We start from the raw sequence: 23,870 nt of genomic DNA on the forward strand, positions 1-23,870 counted from the left end.
CGATGTCGCTCACTGTGCTGGGGTCCGCCGCGTGTTGGGGGGCCGTGTGAGTTGTGGGGGTTGGGTGTTGGGGCTGTGTGGGGTTGGGTTGTGGGGCTGTGTGGGGTTGGGTGTTGGGGCTGTGTGGGGTTGGGTTGTGGGGCTGTATGGGGTTGGGTGTTGGGGCTGTGTGGGGCTGTGTGGGGCTGGGTTGTGGGGCTGTGTGGGGTTGGGTGTTGGGGCTGTATGGGGTTGGGTGTTGGGGCTGTGTGGGGCTGTGTGGGGCTGTGTGGGGTTGGGTGTTGAGGTTGTCTGCTGACGTCGCCTTACCTACACCGGGTATTTCCCACTCTCGTTCTCAACAAGCTGCCGCCAACTCACCACCACTTCTGGCAATAGCCGCACTGCGGCCTCGCTCTCCTACACCTCCTCCTGCACCTCCTCCTGCACATCCACCTGCACCTCCTCCACCTCCTGCACCACCTCCTCCTGCACCTCCTCCTGCACCTCCTCCTGCACCTCCTCCACCTCCTCCTGCACCTCCTCCTCCACCACCTCCTCCACCTCCTCCTGCACCTACTCCTGCACCTCCTCCTGCACCTCCTCCACCTCCTCCTGCACCTCCTCCTCCACCACCTCCTCCACCTCCTCCTGCACCTCCTCCTGCACCTCCTCCTCCACCTCCTCCACCTCCTCCTGCACCTCCTCCTCCACCACCTCCTCCACCTCCTCCTGCACCTCCTCCTCCACCTCCTCCTGCACCTGCTCCTCCTGCACCTCCTCCTCCACCTCCTCCTCCACCTCCTCCTGCACCTGCTCCTCCTGCACCTCCTCCTGCACCTCCTCCTCCACCTCCTCCTGCACCTCCTCCTGCACCTCCTCCTGCACCACCTCCTCCTGCACCTCCTCCTCCACCTGCACCTAGCTGCCACTGCTACGCAGTTGCCTGAAATAAAATGTATCGCTCCAGATGACCGCTGCAAAGTATGATCTTGAGTTTTGATTAAAGTGTGCTGATCTGTAAAGGTGCATTGAAAAATGTTTGATACTCCTACTGATACTCCTGCTGTTATGGAGTGACTCATGCAGCCAGCTATGGCTGCAAAGTTTGGTCGTACATGTTATGGATATCGTTTATTGTTAAATTTGAATCACAGTTCCTATGATCACTGTTGCATTGTTTTTATAGCTTTATTTTGGTGATTTCGAAACGTTTTGGATTAGCCATATTTGTTTGTTGTAGTACAGAGTTAGACTGATAACTTTAATCTAAATTGTCTTATGGTTGTTATTGGGATTTTTGCACACAGCATTCATATACGGTGCTTTTTCTGGGAGACTTTGCTGTTTTTTCCTGGATTTTTCTGTTGCGCGTTGTCACTTTAAGATGTTTTCTTGTTCATGTTTTTGCTTGTTGCGGTTGCACCCGATTCAAGAGCCGCATGACTCACGGGGCTATACCAAATAAATAAACTGAAACACCTTCTCCTCCACCACCACCACCGACTCCGGGCACAGAGACGGCAGAAGATCCGCGCCCAGTGCAGCCCTACTGCTGCCGCCAGCCATCACGAGCGCATCTCTCCCCGTCGCCTTAGACACTCTGTGTGTGTTGCAGTCCCATCATCGTGGCAGCCCGAATATGAACTCACATTGACGTGCATTGTTGTTGCTATGGTGACAAGTGGAGGAGCGGTGGCGCAGTGATTTGCGTCATTACGCCCATGCGGCTATCACCATCAGTGGCTGAGTGGTCTCTGAAATGGTCTTGGGCATCAGCTTGATATTGATTACAGTTAGTGTGCTCCGGTTGTTGGAGTCGTAGTAAAAGTGAAGACTGGAGTGGGTCATGCTCCGTCTCCCTTGTAAGCACCCCGAGCCGGCGGCGACAATTCCACATTCACGTGCCGAGAGCCAGAGGTCTGGTCTGTATTCACAGGGCCACCTCGGTTGACTTTTCACAACATTGTACCCGGCCAGGCGGGGACGTCGTAAGTTGAACCCCCCCCCCCCACCGTGTCGTGGCTTGCGACATCGTCATACACATGCCCAGTGCATGCGCGTACGCGGACTTGTTATGCATACAGGACACACACACGTACACACACATACAGGACACACACGCACGCAAAGATGCTGACGCCTACAAAACACTTCATACAATACGCCAGGCGATGGCCGTTGAAAAAATATAAAACACATTCCTGCGGAGGGAGCTGGTAGGAACGTTGGGTTGCTCGGTCAATGGCCAGGGTCAACGGCGGCGTGGTGTATTCCGCAAATATGCCCGACTGTGAGGGCGGGCACAAGCCGGCGTGAGTAGGTTAAACGTTGAGTTTTATAAGGGCACCACGGGGTGACCAGCCCCTCCCCACCCAGCCCCACTCCTCCCACCCCTCCCCACCCTCCCCATCCTACCCCTCCCCACCCAGCCCCACTCCTCCCACCCCCCACCCAGCCCCTCACCACCCTCCCCACCCAGCCCCTCCCCACCCTCCCCTCCAAACCCAGCCCCTCCCTCCCCACCTAGCCCCTCCCTGCACGACGGACACGATAATCCCCTGTGGGCTGGTGTAACCAGGAGGTTCCTACCAGTAAAAGTAAGTATTTCAAGAGCCGCCATGCACTGTGGTGGTAAATACGTCGGGGTCCTTAATAAACAACATCACGAAGCAGCAGCAGCAGCAAGCAGCAAGCCCCCCCACCCCCCGTTAAAGAGGCACAGGTTTGACGACGCCTGGCCGAGCAGCATCGGCGACGATGTTTAGACGCAAGAGGGTGAGGTCGAGTATTGCTTTAAGGTGTTAACCACAGCGCCACCGCTCGCTTTAATAACGAACACACGTGTTCAGATTTGCTGGCCCATTCATCATCATGGCATGCACACACACACAGACAAATATCTCCCGTATAGCCTTGACAGTCTGTAGGGGCAAGTGCTGTTAGCGGCACACGAGGAGGTGGGTCGCCAGCACCACGCCCGGCCGCCTTTGTCTCCCTAGTTACGATGCTTTACACACCGCACCAGGTACTCATTTGAGGCTGAGTCGATCTAGGGGAGGCCCAAGACCGGTTCAGATAATCGCCACCGGTGTTGGTCGTGAGCGGGAATCGAACTCGGGTCGTCGGATTCGTAGCGCAGCGTAGCAAAGTATGATCTTGAGTTTTGATTCTAGTGTGCTGATCTTTACAGGTGCATTGGAATGTTTTGATACTCCTGCTGTTATGGAGTGACTCATGCTGCCAGCGATGGCTGCAAAGTTTGGTCGTACATGTTATGTATATCGTTTTTTGTTAAATTTGAATCAGAGTTCCTATGATCACCGTTACGTTGTTTTTATAGCTTTATTTTGGTGATTTCGAAAACGTTTTGGATTAGCCATATTTGTTTGTTGTAGTACAGCGTTAGACTTATAACCTTAATGTAAATTGTCTTATGGTTGTTATTGTTTGACTTGCATCCCACTGGGATTTTTGCACACAGCGTTGAAACACGGTGCTTTTTCTGGAAGAATTTGCTGCTTTTCCTGGATTTTTCTGTTGCGCGTCGTCACTTTAAGATGTTTCTTGTTCATGTTTTTGTTTGTTGCGGTTGCACCCGATTCAAGAGCCGCATGGCTCACAGGGCTATACCTAATACATGAACTCAACTGAATACACACTCCCACACACACCCCCACACACACACACCCCACATACACATACTTCCACACACACAAACCACCCATACACACACTCCCACACCCCCCCCACACACACTCCCACACACACCACCAACATGGTGGCAGGAGCCAGAGCCGGTCCACCGAACCTCTTGAATACCACAGAGATCCAGGCGGTACCGGTCCAGCTCCCGACAGAGGAGTGGTAGCCTCTCCTCCGCAGTGAGCGTTCGAACATTCCACGTGGCCACACATAGTGGTTTTTTGTTGTTTCTGGAGGAGCCCCGAGGGTAAGGATTCAGTCTGCTGGCTCCGCCAAATGCGGTTTGGCCAGGAGACGTCATAGATGCCTGTGCCCCCGGGGCCTCCGGCACAAGCTTAATGCATTTTTTAACTCGTAGTTTAGTGGTAATTAATGGAAGGTGGAGGGGTTAGGGGTTACAAGCCCCTCGCACCCGTCCAGAGCCCCCATTTGGCCGCTGTGGTGGCTACAGACGCCATGAAGGGAAAGGCCAATCTAAGTTGCCCCCCCCCCACGGCACTGCCCACCACAGCGTTGCCGTCCGGCACCACGAGGAGGTAGGGGGTTGTTTTTGCCGGACTACACACACTCACACCCCACACACACACCCCACACACACACCCCACACACACACCCCACACACACACCCCACACACACACCCCACACACACACCCCACACACACACCCCACACACAACCACCCCCACACACCACACACACACACACTCCCACACACACACACCCCACACACAACCACCCCACACACTCCACACACACACCCCACACACACACACCCCACACACACACCCCACATACACACCCCACACACACAAACCCCACACACACAAACCCCACACACACATCCCACACACACACCCCACACACCCCACACCCCCCACACACACACCCCACACCCCCCACACACACACCCCCACACACACACACCACATACACACCACACACACCACACCACACACACCCCACACACACACCCCACACACACACCCCACACACACACCCCACACACACACCCCACACACACACCCCACACACACCACACACACCGCACACACACACCCCGCACACACCACACACCCCCCCCCCCCACACACACCCCACACACACGCTCCACACACACCCCACACAGACCCCCCACACACACCCCACACACACACTCCCCACATACACCCCACACACACACACCCCACACATACACCCCCACACACACAAACCCCACACACACACCACACACACCCCTACACACACACCACACACACCCTACACACGCCCCACACACACACACCCTACACACCACACACACACCACACACACACCACACACACACCACACACACACCACACACCCCACACCCCCACACACCACACACACAACCCCACACACCCCCCCCACACACACCACACACACACACACCCCACACACACACACCCCACACACACACACCGCACACCCACACCAAACACACACACACCCCACACACACACACCACACACACCCCACACACACCCCACACACACCACACACACCCCACACACACCCCACACACACCACACACACACCACACACACACACCACACACCACACACCACACACCACACACCTCACACACACACCACACACACCCCACACACACCACACACACACCACACACACACACCCCACACACACACCACACACACACACCTCACACACACACCACACACACCACACACACACCACACACACCACACCACACACCACACCACACACTACACACACCACACACACACACCACACACACACACCACACACACACACCACACACACCACACACACACCACACACACACGGAGTCTCCTCCCCCGTGGACTCGACTTAAGGAACCGGCAGCTTCTGCCAGAGTCAGTGGAAGAGAGAGAGGGAGGAGGGAGAGAGAGCGCGACAGACGAGAGGGAGGAGGGAGGGAGGAGAGAGAGCGACACACGAGAGGGAGGGAGAGAAAGCAGAGCGAGAGGCATTCGGAGTTTCGGACTCACGAGAGAAGAGTCGAGCGAGGCGGTAAGGAGAGCGAGACGCGGGCGGCGTGAGGTTGACGGGGAGGACTGTGCGTGCCACGTGTTGTTTGTGGTTGTGTAGTTGTGGTAGTGTGGTTGTGGTAGTGTGTTTGTGGTTGTTTGTAGTTGTGATTGTGTGTGGTTGTGCGCGTGGTTGTGGTACTGTTGTATGCGTGTGTGCTTGTGGTACTGTCTGTGGTTGTTTTGTGCGTGTGGTAGTGTGTGTGTGGTGGTATGTGTGTGCTTGTGTGTAGTTGTGGTGTGTGTGGTTGTGTGTAGTTGTGGTGTGTGTGGTTGTGTGTAGTTGTGGTGTGTGTGCTTGTGTGTAGTTGTGGTGTGTGTGGTTGTGTGTAGTTGTGGTGTGTGTGGTTGTGTGTAGTTGTGCTAGTGTGTGTGGTTGTGGTAGTGTGTGTGCTTGCGAAACGTGGACCCTCCTAATGGAGCATCTTCGCCGGTTATAAACATTGAGGCTGGCCTGCCTACGATCCATCCTGGGTTTAACCAGGCTGGATTGTGTGAGGAGCTCACAAATCCTTGAAAGATCTGGGCAAAGTCCCATCGGTGAGCTCCTCCGGCAGGCAAGGCTGCGTTGGCTGGGTCATGTAGCCCGCATGCCCAGCCACCGCATGCCTAAACAGCTTTTGTTCGGCCGGATCGAGGGGGCTAAACGGGCGCGGCACGGGCTAGAGAGGAGATGGAGTGATGTGGTACAGGAGGACGTGGAGCTGAGTGGATTTGCCGATGACTGGTACCAGCGGTGTCAAGATCGGCCTCTGTGGAGGAGGCTCGTGAAGGACGCTACTGGGCAGTTGGAGGCAGTCGCCCTCCAGCAACAACGGAGGGCGGAGTAGCGACGCTCACAACGAGCGGAGCGCCGGGTGGCTAAAGCACAGCAAGTTGGTACAGTAGGGGGCACAGGTGGTGCATCAGCCAGTCATCTCGGTCATCTCGGTCAGTCGACCCATGGCACCTGGGTCTGCCCCGTGACCTCCTGCCAGCGGGCGTTCGACACTTCACGTGGCCTCAGGGTGCACATGGCCTGGCACAAGCGTCGTGGTGACGTCACCGCCACTTAGTGGCGAATGGCGGTTGTTGTGTTGTTGTTGTTGATTGTGTGTGATTGTGTGGTTGTGGTAGTGTGTGGTTGTGGTAGTGTGTGTGTGTATGATTGTGTGGTAGTGTGTGTGTATGATTGTGTGGTAGTGTGTGACTGTGTGTCTGTGTTTAAGGTGGCTACTGTGTTTTTGTGGTGCCTGTTTTTTGGGAATAGGAGCGGACAGAAAAGCGAATCCGTTTGAGCAGCGTGGAGTGAATCCTGGTGACGGGTGAAGAGTTGAGGAGAGGGGGGGACATTCATCTTGATTCAACCACTTGCTCCCTGCGTCTAAACCTCGCAAGGTAAGCAAACGTAACTTGCTGCTGTTACCCGTCTCGCCGTTCTGCAGCAGCCCATGAAAACACATTCCTGCGGAGGGAGCTGGTAGGAACGTCGGGTTGCTCGGGCAATGGCCAGGGTCAACGGCGGCGTGGTGTATTCCGCAAATATGCCCGACTGTGAGGGCGGGCACAAGCCAGCGTGAGTAGGTTAAACGTTGAGTTTTATAAGGGCACCACGGAGTGACCAGCCCCTCCCCACCCAGCCCCTCCCCACCCAGCCCCTCCCTGCACGACGGACACAATAATCCCCTGTGGGCTGGTGTAACCAGGAGGTTCCTACCAGTGTCAGTTCACGTGGATTGTTACATTCATGCAGCAGTGGACTGACCATGGCTGAAGATGATGATGATGGTTACAGCCGTAGTCAGGCAGAGTGACTATCTCGCTCAAAGAGCTCGGCTCACAGAGGGCTGCAAGTTCTAATCCCTGGCTGTTTTCGGCTCGGCCCATCATCATCATCCTCATCCTTTCGGAGTCGATAAATCAGGTACCGCTTCGTGGACAATGTAAAGTCGACACTCGGTACTATAACTGACGTCTGCCTTGGGAATGTGGAATGAACATCATCAGTCGGATCATGCTAATCATCTCTCCATGCTTGATTAAGTTGAGTGGTCATTGTCCTCTGGCTATACACAGCTCTTCCATAGGAATGTGGAATTTCCATAATCGTTATCATCACCTGAGCTCTATATAAAACGAGACTCAATCGTGGACAATTTACGGTTTACGTCTACGGAATACACTGGGCCCTTGGCCGCAAGACTACAATAACAACAATAAAGTGGAATGTCTGCATTCTTACGGCATTCTTACGGCAAGAGCCCCAGGGGATTCCCTACAGCAAAGAACAGGTACAGTACACACGTGTGAAGAACAGGTACAGTGCACACGTGTGAAGAGCAGGTACAGTGCACACGTGTGAAGAGCAGGTACAGTGCACACGTGTGAAGAGCAGGTACAGTGCACACGTGTGAAGAGCAGGTACAGTACACACGTGTGAAGAGCAGGTACAGTACACGTGTGAAGAGCAGGTACAGTACACACGTGTGAAGAGCAGGTACAGTACACACGTGTGAAGAGCAGGTACAGTGCACACGTGTGAAGAACAGGTACAGTACATCAAGGCCGTAGTCATGGAGTCAACATTGGGGGGGGGACCAACTCTTCCAGGGGTTTCTGGGGTCCCCCTCCCCAGAAAAAAAAAATCTAAATTTGAAAACGAATTTCCTGCCTAAAATATTAAAAAATTCACTAACACATCGGATGGACTTTTTTTATTTCTTACAATAATGTCTAATAGTGTATTGTATTACATTGCTCCGTTGTTTCTTTTTTACCTTTTCTTGTTTCATTGTATGTAATAGCAGAGATTAGGGATTCATAAAGTATAACCATAACCACAATAATAGAAACATAAATCTGTTTTATAGCAATATATATTGTGGGGGGGGGGGGGGCATTTTGAGCAGGCGAGCGGGTGGCTTAATGTGTAAATCGCGAAGCCACGAATGTGGGACAACTTGAATTGTAGATAAAGACCCCCCGTCTAGCCTCAACAGACTGTTGGGGCAAGTGCTGTTAGCGAGCACCTATTGAGGCCGGCACGGCACACGAGGTGGTTGGTGGCCAGCACCACGCCCGGCCGCCTTTGTGACCCTCGTGGCGATGTTTACTTATTTTAGGCTGAGTCGAACTAGGGGAGGCCCCGGATCGTTTCAGATAATCGTCCGTGAACAGACCGCACAGACAGACGACACATTAATCGTGGAACCGGCCAAGCATCTCGGTGCAGGACCATCTGAAGAAAAACAAAAGTGTTGAGCGTCATGGGAGGCTTGTCATGGGTTAATGAAGGACATCGTATTTTTGAACGAGAAGGAACTTAAGGAAGGCATCCACTGACGTGACGACATCGTCTCCGTCTCTGTATGAATGTCAGAGACGAGCAACTCCTTTGCACAACACTTAGCAGCGGTGGCAGCGGCGGAAGTGTGGGGGCGGGGAAGTGACGGCGTTGGGGGGGGGGGTTGTGGGGGGGGGGGGTTGTGGGGGGGGGGGATTGTGTGGGGGGGGGGATTGTGGCGGGGGGGGTAGTGGTGGGGGGGGATTGTGGTGGGGGGGATTGTGGCGGGGGGGGGTAGTGGGGGGGGGATTGTGTGGGGGGGGATTGTGGCGGGGGGGATTGTGGCGGGGGGGGGGGGTAGTGGTGGGGGGGGGGGGTAGTGGTGGGGGGGGATTGTGGCGGGGGGGGGGTAGTGGTGGGGGGGGGTAGTGGTGGGGGGGGGATTGTGGCGGGGGGGATTGTGGCGGGGGGGGGTAGTGGTGGGGGGGGGGGTTGTGGGGGGGGGATTGTGGCTCCCATCTCAAAAGCCCCATCCCTCCCCATTTGGTGTGTGCATTGAAGAGGAGAAAACTAAATAAAAACTGTCGCTTTTCACGATGCCATCGGAAAGAAGAAGACTCATTGTAGAAGAGCCGTGCACTGCCGCCCTCCTCCTCCCGCACTTCCGATTAGCGCGGTCGGCTTGGTACGGTTGCGAAATAAGTTCGACGCACATTATGACATTATCCATCGCGTCACCTCGCGTATAGTTTCCTTTAAAGGACACGCACGCACACCGCGTGTTATTGTTGACGAATGTGATTGGGGATACGAGAGGGAAGTTAGGCGGGGAGGGTAAGTTGTGAAGTGTTCAGCGTTGCACAAGACGGGAGGTGTGGTTCAGTGGGCCCCCACATGCTCTCTGGGTGTGGGGTTAATGAGCTCTGGGGGTTAGAGGGGGTTTGTTGATGATGGCCACCACTTTTTGGTTGGCCATGGCATTGTTTTGTGTGGACTGGTCTGCAATTTAATTTTCGTGGTTACCAACAGCAGCTGTGCAGATGCGATTCAGCCCTCCACGGTACAATCTGGATTCACCGTAGATGGCTTCCGAATGTGACCGCACCGCAAGACACCGTTGTGGTGAAACGGTGGGCATGATTACGTCGCACAGAGAGGCAGACCGGTCGTCATAGGCCGAGGGAAAAGATCAGTTCGGTCTTGAGCGTGACATTTTACAGGGGCAGGGAGAGGAGAGCACGACCCGCGAGTGAAAAGGAGTTCCACTGAGCGAAGTTTAACGACTGCGGGCTTTGACAGGTTGTTCTGACATTTAGCGCACACTTGAAGAAGAGACTCAAAGTCCCCTCTCGGGAAATCGAGTCGGTCTATAAGTCAACTTCGATAAGGAAACGGCAACATTCGTGCTCGGCAAGCGTCCAAATGGCAACGGAAGCTCAAGGCGACACTGCATAGATGGGAAGGACAACCGGATACAAAACTGGGAAGGCGAGCAAAGAAATAGGAATCGAGAGAGAGAGAGAGCAGAGATTATTTTTTTTATTAAACAAAGTTGCCGAGCAGAGTAGGCCCAAGGGCCCAGGACGTCATAGCGGCCAGCAACAAACGGCACGATCAAAGTTGTCAGATTCGAGCGCGATCCAAAGTGTTTCTATTTATTTAGCAAAGTTATTGTGAAAAGCTTGGGGGGGGCGGGGGGTGGGGAGAGACCATGAGAGGGAATTCCAAAGCGGAGTAGTGAAAAGTGTTGTGATCTGGTGTGGTGAGTGGGTGAGTGAGGAGGTGTGTTGTGTCCTACAGTGTGGTGATTGGACACTGTGATGGTGGTGGTTGGACACTGATGGTGGTGGTTGGACACTGTGTGGTGGTGTTTGGACACCGTGTGGATGATAGGAATCAGGCGGTGTCGGGTAGAATTGGAGACCAGTTTACATTGTGGGTGGAGTTGTCACATTTTAAGAAGAAACAAAACAAGTTTCCTTCCTCTCGAGTCTAGACCCACACTGTGAGGTGACGCCCTGCCGCAGTTCAGCTCCAGGCTCAAGACCTGGTGGGGTAAAGTGTGGGGACTCCCACTCTTCCAAGACTAGGACAAATCACCTCTCTAGGGGGACAAATCACCTCTCTAGGGGGGCCTCCCTGGTGCCCCCTCAAATGGAAGCACATTCCGGCCGGCAGTGGCATGAGCGGGTTAAACTGCAGGGCCGTGCCCTTAAATCTCTGTTTTATTTTAAGTGCTGGGTATTACCACCGCTCGCTCCTCTGCCGGCACGCGGAAGTTTACGTTGGGTTGGAAAACCTGAGCCAGGTCTAAACTTTCCTCCCCCGCATCGCCTCCACGGCAGGGGCAGGCCTGGGTTCATCACAGAACCACTGTGGGGTTATTTGAGGGCCGTATCGTGAGTGACGGCAACACATGCTTCCTGCGTTGCAAAACTTGACTCTTTTCCCCATAGTTTGATGGGAACTGTGCGCGTGAGTGTTTGTGGGCGCCACGGTGGCTGGGAGATGTTAACTACCTCGCCTGGTACACAGCAAGTCGTGGGTTCGACCCCGACCCCTGACGATGCCTGTTGTATATTTGGATGTCTACCCGTGTTCGCGTGGATTTTTCTTTAGGTCCTCCAGTTTTTCCCTCCGTTTAAAATCACCGTCACGCGCTTAAGAGTATTTGGCTGCTATAAATTCCCATGCGATAAGCCACTTCGTTGAGCTTTCATTTGTGGTCAGGTCGCATTTGAAAAAGAGCGAATAGCTAGCTTACCTGGTTAAATAAAAAAATGGTAAACTTTTGTATCGGACTGTACTCCACGACCCACCACCCCGTGTCGGCATTCACATCACACGTGCTTCATCGGTGCTGCTACTCCCTAACAGCACTTGGCCCACCCAAGTCTGTAAAGCTATTCGGGGAATCTTTGCTTTGGGGAGTAGTGGCGCGGTGGTTTGTCATGCATGCCAGTGTTGCGCTATGCCGGCGCTACGAACCTGGCGACCCGACTTAAATTCGCGGCCAATGACAGCGGCTAATATTTGAACCAGCTATGGGCCTCCTCTGAGTCGGCTCAGCCTGGAATGCGTAGCTGGTGCGGTTTGTGTAAGCATCAGCCAACCACCCCCTCGTGTGCCGTGTCGGCCTTCGTAGGTGTTCGCTAACATCACTTGCACACAGACGTCTGCGAGTTGTTTGTGAGTTTTGCTGGTGCCGAGTGGTAGCACAGTTAGTACAGCGCTGTGTAACTGCACGCATCACCATCAATCCCGGCGAGCTGGATTAAATTCCGGGCCACGGACGACTAAAATCAGCCCCCCCCCCCCCCCCCCCGAGGTCTACTCGACCTTAAATTTGAGTGAGGGTGTAAACAACAGGAGGAGGAGGGCAAAGGCTGTGGCTCTTATCAGGAGTTGGGGGGGGGGAGTGGTGGAGATGTCAGGTTGGGTTTATCTTGAGTTGTGTGCTCGCTCGCATCACCTACTCCCCCCCACCACTCCTCCGGTAGCCTGGGGCTGGATACACCGCGAGTGCTGTGCAGCTTGGGAACCACGGAGTCGCCACCATCCCACAACGCCACTCGCCTCAAACAACGACTCTGGCTGTCGCCTGATGACGCTGGTTGTTGTAATTACCGGCTAAACATCACGGTACTCGAATCGTAAATGTTGTGGGTTTACTCTCCAGCACGCAAGGTGTGCTGAACTGGTAACTAACTGGTACGTTTTATTTACGTGACAAACCTTACCAATTGCGTGTGTCGGGTGGTAGCGGGTTTAACGACACTTTTATTTACGCGATCTAACCCAAAAAAACCTCTGATGGATAACAATGCTCGGGATAGCCTACGTGTTAAACGAACTAAACAATGCGTTGCAGTATGTTGTCGTGTCAAGGCAACCCTTGCGAATAACACCGGCGTTATAATCTGCGTTATAACACAGTGCGGCTGTTTAATTCCCAGTAAAACAAAAAACCAAACTCCCCGCGCTCGTCATTAACGCTGCCTTTCGCAACGGAAACGTGCGGCGTTCTGCTGACGTTTCGGGCCACGGCACCTTCTTCAGAGCACGTGGGGAGAGAGCGAGAGGATCGAGAGAGATTTGTCTTGAAGCTGGGGGGTGTGCTTGTACGCCGTGGGATCTTTAAACTCACGGTGGCGTTTACACGAACTGAGAGATGTGGAACGTGGGATGTGGCGGTTAGTCTTGTACGCATTTTTTACTTCTTTCACCGTACGTAGCCAACCGTGGTAATCGGAGGTGCTATTATCGTTGTTATGATGACCTTGTGGCTGAGCCAAGTTCCCACGCGCACGCGTTCCCTCGTCCCGTTTACTGGCCTCTGTTGCCTTATATGTAGAAAAAATATATAATTGATGTATTAATTGATTACTGGGCGCAGTGGGGATGTAGCTCTTTCGCTGTCTCTCGCTCAGTCGCTCATGGGGGTCTCAGATAAATCCCCTTGGCTGGTGATGACCTCAAGGCCACAATGACTCTTCCTTTACGCACTGACATCTCTGAAAAAGAGCTTCATAGCTCATCGGATTCCTCCAATATAAATACATGTTGTGATTCTCACATCGCAGACCCAGGTGCACACACACATCTGTGTTCGTGTTGCCTTAATTGAGCGGTGGCGCAGTGGTTAGCGCGGTGCGCCACAAACCCGGCGACCCGAGTTCAATTCCCGCTCACGGCCACCAACACCGGTGACGATTACTTGAACCCCGTTGTGGGCCTCTCCTAGATCGACTCGGCATCAAAATGAGCACCTGGAGAGATGTGTATTGAGCATCGCCACTAGGGAGACAAAGGTGAGCGGGGCGTGGTGCTGGCCACCCACAACCCCCTTAATGTGCATCGTGCCGACCTTAATAGGTGATACTCGCGAACAGCACCGTAATCCGCTGTTGCTAATCGAGGGATATTTGTTATAGCATGCATTGTGTGCTGTGTGGGGGTGGGGGTGTGTTTGACGTGTGTGTGTGCGTAAGGAAGGTTCTCTTTGAACCTTCACACACGTGTTGGCACTTGCTGCTGTTGGGTCCTGGGAAAGTCCCAGACCCTTGCCTTTATATTTGCTTAGCGCCGGTGCCACTACCGCCACCACCCACTCGACTACAGCGCCGCCGCCGTGTCAGCCGCTTCTATTTTTGGAAAGCGGAAAGGTGAGAGAGAAAAATCAATGTTGCACATACGTGGCTTCACCTTGAAGCATGTTTAATTAACGAGGTGCGGGATCTGTACGGGATGTGTCGTGTGTGGCCGTGGAATGGCTGTGCACAGCAATGGAACCAATTCGTCAACTTCAGAAACTGCGTGGTTGCTGCTGCTGCTTGTGCTTCCTCTGAGTCACTTTCTCTCTTTCTCGCTCGCTGCAAGAGCGAGCGGAAGCTGTGCGGTGGTGCCGGAATAATGTTCATAATTTCGAGTTGAAATAATGAACATTCTTCATTTCAGCAGGAGTCACCCGCGTGCCGCGATTGCCGCCCTGGGTGGCGGCAGTTGGGGGGGGATCTTTCGTGGTGGCACAGTCACATGACGCAGTTCAGTTATAGGTAACTTTGCTAGAGGTAGCGGGGTCGCAGAGATCGGAATACTAATATAATTAAATGTGGTGTGTATAAGAGGTTTCTTGAAAGGATCTCTGAAGGAATTCTGTTGTTTCTACTTCTGCAGTCCGTTCCCTAACACGCAGCAATTTACTGCTCAATGTTTGCATTCCGAACGGACACCTCGTCGGCTGACACGACGCCGGTAGCGCATTTGGAATAACCCCGGGGGGAAGTAAAAGAACTGACAATAAAAGCGAATTGGGTTTTAACGACAGTGATGGGATCTTAACACGCACGACCCCTGACCTCTGCAGCGGGAGCGACGATCGGGCTCGCACGGGGTCACACTCTCGGCCAGAGCGAGGATCTGCAGCGGCCGACAATCGCATCCTTCAGCGACGACGAGGAGAGGGGGAGAGACAGGGAGGAAGAGAGAAAGGAGGAGTTAGGGGGACATCCCGTGAGCGGCCGATGGCTGCGCGCGCTGGTGCAGGAGGTGAGTGCCACGAGGAGGAGGAGGAGGGGGGGGCTGTGGCCTGCTGACCCCAGAACTCCCCTCTCCCAGCCAGCCATGATGTTTACTTCCTACCCCTGTTCAATTGTAGGCTGTGTGTGTGTGTGTCACCTGGCAGGCTATGTGTGTGTGTGTCACCAGGTTGTGTGTGTCACCAGGGTGTGTGTGTGTCACGAGGCTGTGTGTGTGTGTGTCACCAGGCTGTGTGTGTGTTTGTCACCAGGCTGTGTGTGTGTTTGTCACCAGGCTGTGTGTGTCACCAGGCTGTGTGTGTGTCACCAGGCTGTGTGTGTGTGTGTGTCACCAGGCTGTGTGTGTGTGTGTCACCAGGCTGTGTGTGTGTGTGTGTGTCACCAGGCTGTGTGTGTGTGTGTGTGTCACCAGGCTGTGTGTGTGTGTGTGTCACCAGGCTGTGTGTGTGTGTGTCACCAGGCTGTGTGTGTGTGTGTGTGTCACCAGGCTGTGTGTGTGTGTGTCACCAGGCTGTGTGTGTGTGTGTGTGTCACCAGGCTGTGTGTGTGTGTGTGTGTCACCAGGCTGTGTGTGTGTCTGTGTGTCACCAGGCTGTGTGTGTGTGTGTCACCAGGCTGTGTGTGTGTGTGTCACCAGGCTGTGTGTGTGTGTGTCACCAGGCTGTGTGTGTGTGTGTCACCAGGCTGTGTGTGTGTGTGTCACCAGGCTGTGTGTGTGTGTGTCACCAGGCTGTGTGTGTGTGTGTCACCAGGTTGTGTGTGTGTGTGTGTGTCACCAGGTTGTGTGTGTGTGTCACCAGGCTGTGTGTGTGTGTGTCACCAGGCTGTGTGTGTGTGTGTCACCAGGCTGTGTGTGTGTGTGTGTGTCACCAGGCTGTGTGTGTGTGTGTGTCGCCAGGCTGTGTGTGTGTGTGTGTCGCCAGGCTGTGTGTGTGTGTGTGTGTCGCCAGGCTGTGTGTGTGTGTGTGTGTCGCCAGGCTGTGTGTGTGTGTGTGTCGCCAGGCTGTGTGTGTGTGTGTCACCAGGCTGTGTGTGTGTGTCACCAGGCAGGCTTGTGATCCTGGTGCAGCCGCAGTCGCTCTCCGTGTTCGCGGGCCATGACGTGGAGCTGCTGTGCGTTGCCGAGGGCTGCGGCGAACTCCACTACACCTGGTTCCACGGCCAGGTGCAGGTGAGACCCCCATTCTGTCTCCCCCCCCTCCCCCCCGCAGCAGCCGCCGCCTCAGTTGGGCAGCGTTTAACATTGGTTCGTGACAGAGCGGGGACCGTCACGGTGAGCGGAGATGAGGAGGGGCTCAGCCATGGTGGTGGGCAGGGGCCACGTGCTCTCTCCCCGCTCTCTCCGCGCTCTCTCTGCGCTCTCTCCGCGTTCTCTCTGCGCTCTCTCCGCGCTCTCTCCGCGCTCTCTCCGCGCTCTCTCCGCGCTCTCTCCGCGCTCTCTCCGCGCTCTCTCCGCGCTCTCTCCGCGCTCTCTCCGCGCTCTCTCCGCGCTCTCTCCGCGCTCTCTCCGCGCTCTCTCCGTGAAAGTGACCGGGAGCTGCCCGCCGGTGCCGATCGCAACACGCGCGACAGCCGAGCGAAAATGTTGCCGCTCTTCAGTAGCATAAACTTTTCTCCCTCCATCTCTCTCCCTCTCTTTCTCCATCTCCCCCGCTCTCTCCTTCCCGCTCCCCTGCTCTCTCCCTCTCTCCCACCATCTCCCTTCCTCTCCGTCGCCCCGTGGCAGCCAGGGAAACGTGCCGAGCGTCTGCCGAGCACCAGGAAGCCGCGTGCCGGCGTGTCGGTCGGCGGCTGAGGGGAAGCACGGTAGCGGTGAAAGCGTTTCCCAGAATTGCGGTGACGTCTCTATGGGAGCCTCGCCGTAGCAGGAGCCACCGGCGTGCCGCGATCGCCGCCCCGTGTGGGAGGGGGTGGGGGAGAGCGGATCTCTCGTGGCGGCACAGTCACATGACGCAGTTGAGTTATCGGTAACCGTGCTAGAGGTAGCGGAGTCGCTGGGAGTCGAGTTTAACTGGCGAGGAGTCCGGGTAATGTGCACGCCGCATGTGCGAAATGGCCGTGGGTCTCCGTTTGGCCGCCAAGTTTAGCCACCTGGTTCGGCCGCGTCGTTGAGGCCTTGTGGTTTAGCCGAGGGATTTGTTTCCCAGAAACCTGAGTTCCTCCGCGTGTCGCACGGCAAACCCGCTACCCCCTCTCAACCGCAAGCACACATGCGGCTCACCTCCGATTCGCACGGTTGGCTACATAAGGTGCGAAAGAAGTTCAACGTACGTACAACCGCCCGCCTGATTTTCCCACCTGTGCCGCAGCACCCTCTGGGCATTGAAGTAAACATCTGTGATGCTGCGTTAGGAGTGGCGCATCACGACGAACAACACAAACTCGGCACTTTTGTCAGTGTTCCTCTTGCCTAGCGCCGAGTGAATATCACACACCCCTAACGAGTGAATATCACACACCCCTAACGAGTGAATTTCAACGCAACCCTAACGAGTGAATCTCAACGCAATCCTCACGAGTGAATCTCAACGCAACCCTCACGAGTGAATCTCAACGCAACCCTCACGAGTGAATCTCAACGCAACCCTCACGAGTGAATCTCAACGCAACCCTCACGAGTGAATCTCAACGCAACCCTCACGAGTGAATCTCAACGCAACCCTCACGAGTGAATCTCAACGCAACCCTCACGAGTGAATCTCAACGCAACCCTCACGAGTGAATCTCAACGCAACCCTCACGAGTGAATCTCAACGCAACCCTCACGAGTGAATCTCAACGCAACCCTCACGAGTGAATCTCAACGCAACCCTCACGAGTGAATCTCAACGCAACCCTCACGAGTGAATCTCAACCCAACCCTCACGAGTGAATCTCAACGCAACCCTCACGAGTGAATCTCAACGCAACCCTCACGAGTGAATCTCAACGCAACCCTCACGAGTGAATCTCAACGCAACCCTCACGAGTGAATCTCAACGCAACCCTCACGAGTGAATCTCAACGCAACCCTCACGGGTGAATCTCAACGCAACCCTCACGAGTGAATCTCAACGCAACCCTCACGAGTGAATCTCAACGCAACCCTCACGAGTGAATTTCAACGCAACCCTCACGAGTGAATCTCAACGCAACCCGAACATTCGATGCTCAGGTGTGAAAGCCACGCGGCAGATTCTGCTGAGGCTGAGTGAATCGCTGCTGCTGCTGCACCTCCTTTGATTTTTCAAACTTCACATTGCTTCAATATCACTTCCCGTTGAAGAGGAAAACAGTATATGTGTAGTGGGTCCAACTGAGTCATGGACATTGTTCCTTTTAGAGGCAACACTTTTATTTGTAACACCGTCACACAAAGGGGTAGTACCTGCCCCTTTACCAGACGACAGCGAGTTACTGCTACAAAGGGTCGATCCCTCACTCGGGTCTCCAACCACGTGGTTGCCTCGTAGGATGGAGAGCTTCAGCTTGTAGATGTTGAGCTTGCCGCTTGTAGAATGCGGCGACCTCGGTCCCTGTCAGGGACCCGCCTTATATCCCCCTGCGGTCGGGGCCGCTCCGCCCTCTGCCCCGCCCGCCTTCCTGAACAATCTCGTTCCCTCTCGATCCTTCTCAAGAGCTCTCTCCGGACACGTGATCACCCCTTAGTCCCCCCACCTGGGGCCCCCTGTGTGGGGCAACCCTGCCCCTGGGCTGACACTCACCCCTCTCCCTCGGGGGTGGGGGGGAGCCCCCACCACACGCTGTGCGTGGTGCCCGCACTACCCCAGTGCTCGCCAAGTCCCGCTTGGGCTGGTACTACACACAGCCACCCACACGGTGCTGTCCACAATGTAGGAACATCGAACGGCACGGTCCTTCTGGGCCGGCACCATACAGTGACATCCCCGATGTCACTACATCTATATAACGGACGAATGCTTTGAGTTTCCGGGTTGTGGGTGTTCGGAGTAGATTTTGTTGAACCGGGCGATAACTCACGGGACCAGGATGAGTCATGGTCACCAGAGCGAGCTGGCATTGAGGGCGCTGACGCTACGGCTGCTGTCGCTTTTAAACCATCGAGATTGAAAACGAATTTCTTTGAAAAACTGCTTTTTTGTGTTTACATACATACGTGGGTGACGCTGTTGGCATCATTATCAGCATCGTCATCGACGTCGTCTTCGACGGATCGACGCGCTGTTGTATTTTCTCACTCGTGTGTGCCCCCGTGTGCCCCCGTGTGCCGCGCAGGTCGCAAACGCCAACCAGGCCCTGCTGGAGATCCCGCACGTCGACCCGCGGCATGAGGGTTACTACACGTGCCGCGTCAACAACAGCGGCGGGGAGTGCGTCTTCTCTGAATGGACGCGCATCACCGTCATCCACCCCCCCCGGGACGGTAGGTGGTGTGCGGTGCTGTGTGGTGGTGTGCGCTGCGGCGTGATGCGGTGTGGTGCGATGCACACGCATGGACAAACTTGAGCCCTGCCTCCACGAAACCAACTCCACCACAAACAACCACCGCCACCGCCAGCCATAACCGCGGCCCGCCGCACGCACACAGGCGTGGAGGTGCCGTTCCCGCGGCTCGGCCACCTGGAGTTGGTGGAGCAGCCGGCGGAGTGCACGGAGCTGGCCGTGGGCGACACGCTCATCCTGGAGGTGTCCGCCATCGGCACGCCGTGCCCAGCCTACCAGTGGCTGCACAACGAGGAGGCGCTGCCCGGCTCCACCAAGCGCTCGCTCATGGTGAGCGGCCGGCGACGCCACTCGGGGGTGCCCGTCGATTCGTCGTCGTTGTCGTCATCATGACAATCGTCATCGCTATGATCATCACAATCATCATCTCAGTTATCGTCAGCAGCGCTCGCTCATGGTGAGCGGCCGGCGACGCCACTCGCGGGTGCCCGTCGATTCGTCGGTCGTCGTTGTCGTCATCATGACAATCGTCATCGCTATGATCATCACAATCATCATCTCAACTATCGTCAGCAGCGCTCGCTCATGGTGAGCGACCGGCGACGCCACTCGCGGGTGCCCGTCGATTCGTCGTCGTCGTCGTCATCATCGTCACCACAACCACAACCGTCGTCAGCAGCCGTGGTCTGTCCACTGCTGAATGGGGGGCGCCTCCCAGCCGCCACCTTTCGTGGCCTCGCGGTTCGACAATCCACCTCACGTGTGCACAGGAGCCGATTACATCGCTCCCTCTCCTCCGTGGATGTCCTTTTGGCCGAGTTGCCTTCCTTGGGATGCTGCCCCGTTATTATTATTCATCCCCCCCCTCCAATCCGTGACACGTCACTCGCTCGCTTTTCTGAACGGCTGGAATGAAGCCGTGAACCTGCGGTGCGTGCCTTTTAGGCGTCGGTCGCCTAAAATGATATGGCCACGCATTCAGAAATACAGCAGTGACTCACACCGCACAGGGAAATCTTCAAATATAAGGGAGACATTGAAGAAGGTGACGCGTTGCCGTGTGGCGCAGGTCGACGGCGTCAAGAAGGAGCACGAGGGGCGCTACCGATGCCGCATCTCCAACCCATTGGGGCACGAAGTGCTCAGCAACTGCGCACGCGTCAACGTGTGTGAGTCTCACGCATGATTACGCACGCACAATCACGCATGCACGGTCACGTACGGTCACGTACGCATGCATACATGCGTGCGTGATCATGCACGCACGCACGATCACGCATGCACGGTCACATACGCATGATCACGCACACACGATTATGCACGCACGCATGATTGCGCACGATCACGCACGATCACGCACATGCACGATCACTACAACACCTGACGTCTAGTAAGCCAGTCTGTCTCTAGGATTCGAGGTCACGATGTTACACTGTGCCATGCCACACCGGTGCTTACTTTTAAGGCTGAGTCGACCTAGGTTAGGCCCAGAACTGGTTCAGATAATTAAAACTGGTGTTTGTCGTGAGAGGGAATCGAACTCGGGTCGCCAGGTTTCTAACCACTACACTGCCGCTCACCAAACATTAAGCATGCACAAACGCACGCATGCACGCACGTCGCACGCATGTCGCACGCAAGCGCGACTTACCCATTAACGAATCCACTGCTGGATGAGGGAAAGCTTCCCCAAGCTGCTGCCGTCATTCACGGTCCATCGACGTCGCGGTCCGTGAATGATTGGGCAACATCTTCCGTCCATGCCGTGCGGTTGTTCAATTTGGACAGCTGCGAAAAAGAGATTCACAGATCATCGGATTCCTCCGGCCTGTAAAAATATTTTATTTTATTCTGAGTCTCGCGTGGTTTTTTCCGGCATTCTGTCCCCGCCACAGACCCGACGCCGGCGATGACGATGACGACGGCGACGGCGGCGGCAGGGAAAGAGGGCGCTTTTCCTGAAGGTAAGAGAGCAAAGGATGACGAGCCTTAAGCGCAGCTTGCGGCGTTTCTGGATATTGAGCAGAGCTATCATCGTAAGAGCTGGCCGGGGGAGCAGGGGGGGGCGAAAGAGACGATGTTTTGGGAGTTACGCAGTGCGACTCACGGGCGCCGTTCATGAAACACGCATCCAGTCATGGGAGTAAGAAACGATCATTTTAGTTTCATTTGTGTCGTATGTAAGTGGATCACGTGACCCCTGCAGCAGCGACTAGCAGAAGTGCCAGATTCATCTTGATAAAATTAATCCCCCTCCGCCCCCTCCGCCCCCTCCAACTTTTTGTGTGAATTAATGAAATCGCCATGGGAGGCCGAGCGACGTAAATTTGAGCTCTTGGTGGGCGGCTCATGTTGGTGAGAGTATTCGCGTGCATTCCCTACTTCTACTATTTTCAAACTCTCTGCAAACTGGGGTTGAAAGCGTTGATGCACTAGCTCCGTCTGTCCCGTCAGTCCGTCTGTAACGGGAGGGGGAGGCGATGGGGGGAGGGTACGATAGCTCCGTAAGGATGACGACGCGATAGGAGCGAGATACGCAAGTTGTTTGCGACTCGCCGTGGGGAAACCGGCCACATCTATCGAAGCGTTGCCCAGGCCCCTCCCCCCCACCCCCCACCCCTCACCCCCCGTGGTCTCTCCGCGGCCTATGGCAGCGCTGCTTCGCGCCACCGTCATTATTATTATTATCCCAAAATGAAATAAAACGTTCTTCTCCCGCTCCGTGTCCGTCAGCGATGAAAGCGACGCTCGTGCAGACGGATCACGACGTACCGATCGAGACGCTGCACATGCCGGACAGGTGCTGCCCAAACTGTGGAGGTAACGCTTCGCCCGCCTCACTCTCGCAGCGAGGACGCTGGCATTGATTTACAACACGGGGGGGCCTTGTTGAGCCTCAAGACTTTCCCTTTTTATGGGGGAGGGGGGGGCGGGGGGGGGTCTGCTAAATTGGAATGCACTGGTTTGTTTGGCCATGGATTTCTTTGCGATGGGAGTTTGGCTTCGTGTGGGAGGAGGAAACCGGAGAGCCACGGTGGCGAGATGTTCACTACCTCGCCTGGTGTGCAGGAGGTCGTGGGTTTGATCCCGAGCCTGACGCCTGCTGCTGCTGTATATTTGGAGTTTGCGTGTCTTTCTGCCCGTGGTCGCGTGGATTTTTCTCCGGGTCCTCTGGTTTTTCCCTGCACATTTAGAAACATGCATTTAAGAGTATTTGGCTGCCATACATCTCCACATGATAAGCCACTTCGTTGAGCTACCATTTGTGGCCAGATCACTTCTGAAAAAAAGCTATAAAGCTCAGTGGGCCTTACCTGGCAAAATAAAAATAGTTTAGTTTAATAGTTTTAAACCTAACGCTGCACCGCTGTACACGAGGGGGGGGGGAGACACCTGGTATTGGCGTCTCCTGGCCACAGCTCTCAGCTCCATGCCTACAGCACCTGGCATGCCCTGAGACTGCGAGGATTGGTTCCGATGCGCCGTGTGTGCGTGTGTTTTCAGGGCGTCCGGAGTCACCAATGCGAGAAATCTTCAACGGTAAGCTCGGGTGTCTTGGGGTTTCCTTGGGGCTTCATTTCTCTCTCAATATTGCCGGGGCACGGATTAGACTGGAGTTGATACGTGACTCTCAGTTTCTGCTGATGAGGATGATGATGATGATGATTGATAATAGTTATTCGGAAGCTGCTCAAAAGTAAAATGATTTCCTGCTCAAATGAGAATTGATGCATTGGCACTCAGCTCCTATTTACAGCCCTGAGCCATCGGACAACAACCAATGTTGACTTCCCTACAAAGTGGTACTCATTGTATCGACCCGTATGGGATGATGAGTCATCCTTCTGTTTGCGAGCAGCTAGCTGTTCCACTGAGCCACATGGCTAAGATGCTGCTGATGTTGACGCTGCTGCTGATGCTGCTGCCGACTTCTCTTGACGATCTGAGATGGGGACGATGACGAGAGCACCGATGACGACGACTCGGCTGGCGGTAATTTCCAACGTTGACCTCTGACCCCCCCCCACCCTCCCCCTCCCACGTCGTACCCCATCCGTACCCCGTCCGTACCTCCCAGCGGTGGACAAGGTGGCGCTGCTCATAGGCAACATGAAGTACGAGGCGCAGGTGCAGCTCAACGCGCCCAAGATGGACGTGCACGAGCTGGCCGGGCGGCTGCACCAGCTCAGCTTCAAGGTGGTGTCACTGGTGGACGGCACCCAGATGGAGATGATGCGCGCCGTCGAGGAGTTCCTGCACCTCCTGGGAGAGGGCGTGTACGGTACGTGTTCCTCATCGCCGTCGTCACAATCGCCTCCATTGTGATCATCAACATCATCGCCTTTGTGACGATCGTCGCTGTCATCACGATCGCCGTTGTCACGGTCATGAACATCGCTGTCGTCACCATCGCCGTGATCACAATCATCA

General features: G+C 55.1%; 1 protein-coding gene across 2 annotated transcripts in view; it reads left to right on the top strand.

The window, feature by feature from the left end:
- The first annotated feature begins 5,454 nt into the window (after nucleotides 1–5,454).
- The window catches only part of LOC144717211 (mucosa-associated lymphoid tissue lymphoma translocation protein 1-like), a 28,004-nt gene continuing 9,588 nt past the window's right edge, over nucleotides 5,455–23,870 (top strand). Inside the window, exons 1-11 of one of the 2 annotated variants that reach the window (XM_078592576.1) lie at nucleotides 5,455–5,718; nucleotides 6,985–7,112; nucleotides 14,864–15,045; nucleotides 16,082–16,206; nucleotides 19,272–19,419; nucleotides 19,585–19,769; nucleotides 20,509–20,608; nucleotides 21,335–21,403; nucleotides 22,173–22,259; nucleotides 22,944–22,979; nucleotides 23,518–23,721. In XM_078592576.1, coding sequence (XP_078448702.1) covers nucleotides 15,021–15,045; nucleotides 16,082–16,206; nucleotides 19,272–19,419; nucleotides 19,585–19,769; nucleotides 20,509–20,608; nucleotides 21,335–21,403; nucleotides 22,173–22,259; nucleotides 22,944–22,979; nucleotides 23,518–23,721 — 979 coding nt within the window. In that variant the 5' untranslated portion in view covers nucleotides 5,455–5,718; nucleotides 6,985–7,112; nucleotides 14,864–15,020. Of the gene's footprint in view, nucleotides 5,719–5,741; nucleotides 7,113–14,863; nucleotides 15,046–16,081; nucleotides 16,207–19,271; nucleotides 19,420–19,584; nucleotides 19,770–20,508; nucleotides 20,609–21,334; nucleotides 21,404–22,172; nucleotides 22,260–22,943; nucleotides 22,980–23,517; nucleotides 23,722–23,870 lie in introns of those variants that run through there. The other variant, XM_078592577.1, reaches the window with a different exon arrangement.

This window comes from Lampetra planeri, chromosome 3 (assembly GCF_965212315.1).
Source record: "Lampetra planeri chromosome 3, kcLamPlan1.2.h2, whole genome shotgun sequence".
In the NCBI taxonomy this organism is placed as follows: domain Eukaryota; kingdom Metazoa; phylum Chordata; class Hyperoartia; order Petromyzontiformes; family Petromyzontidae; genus Lampetra; species Lampetra planeri.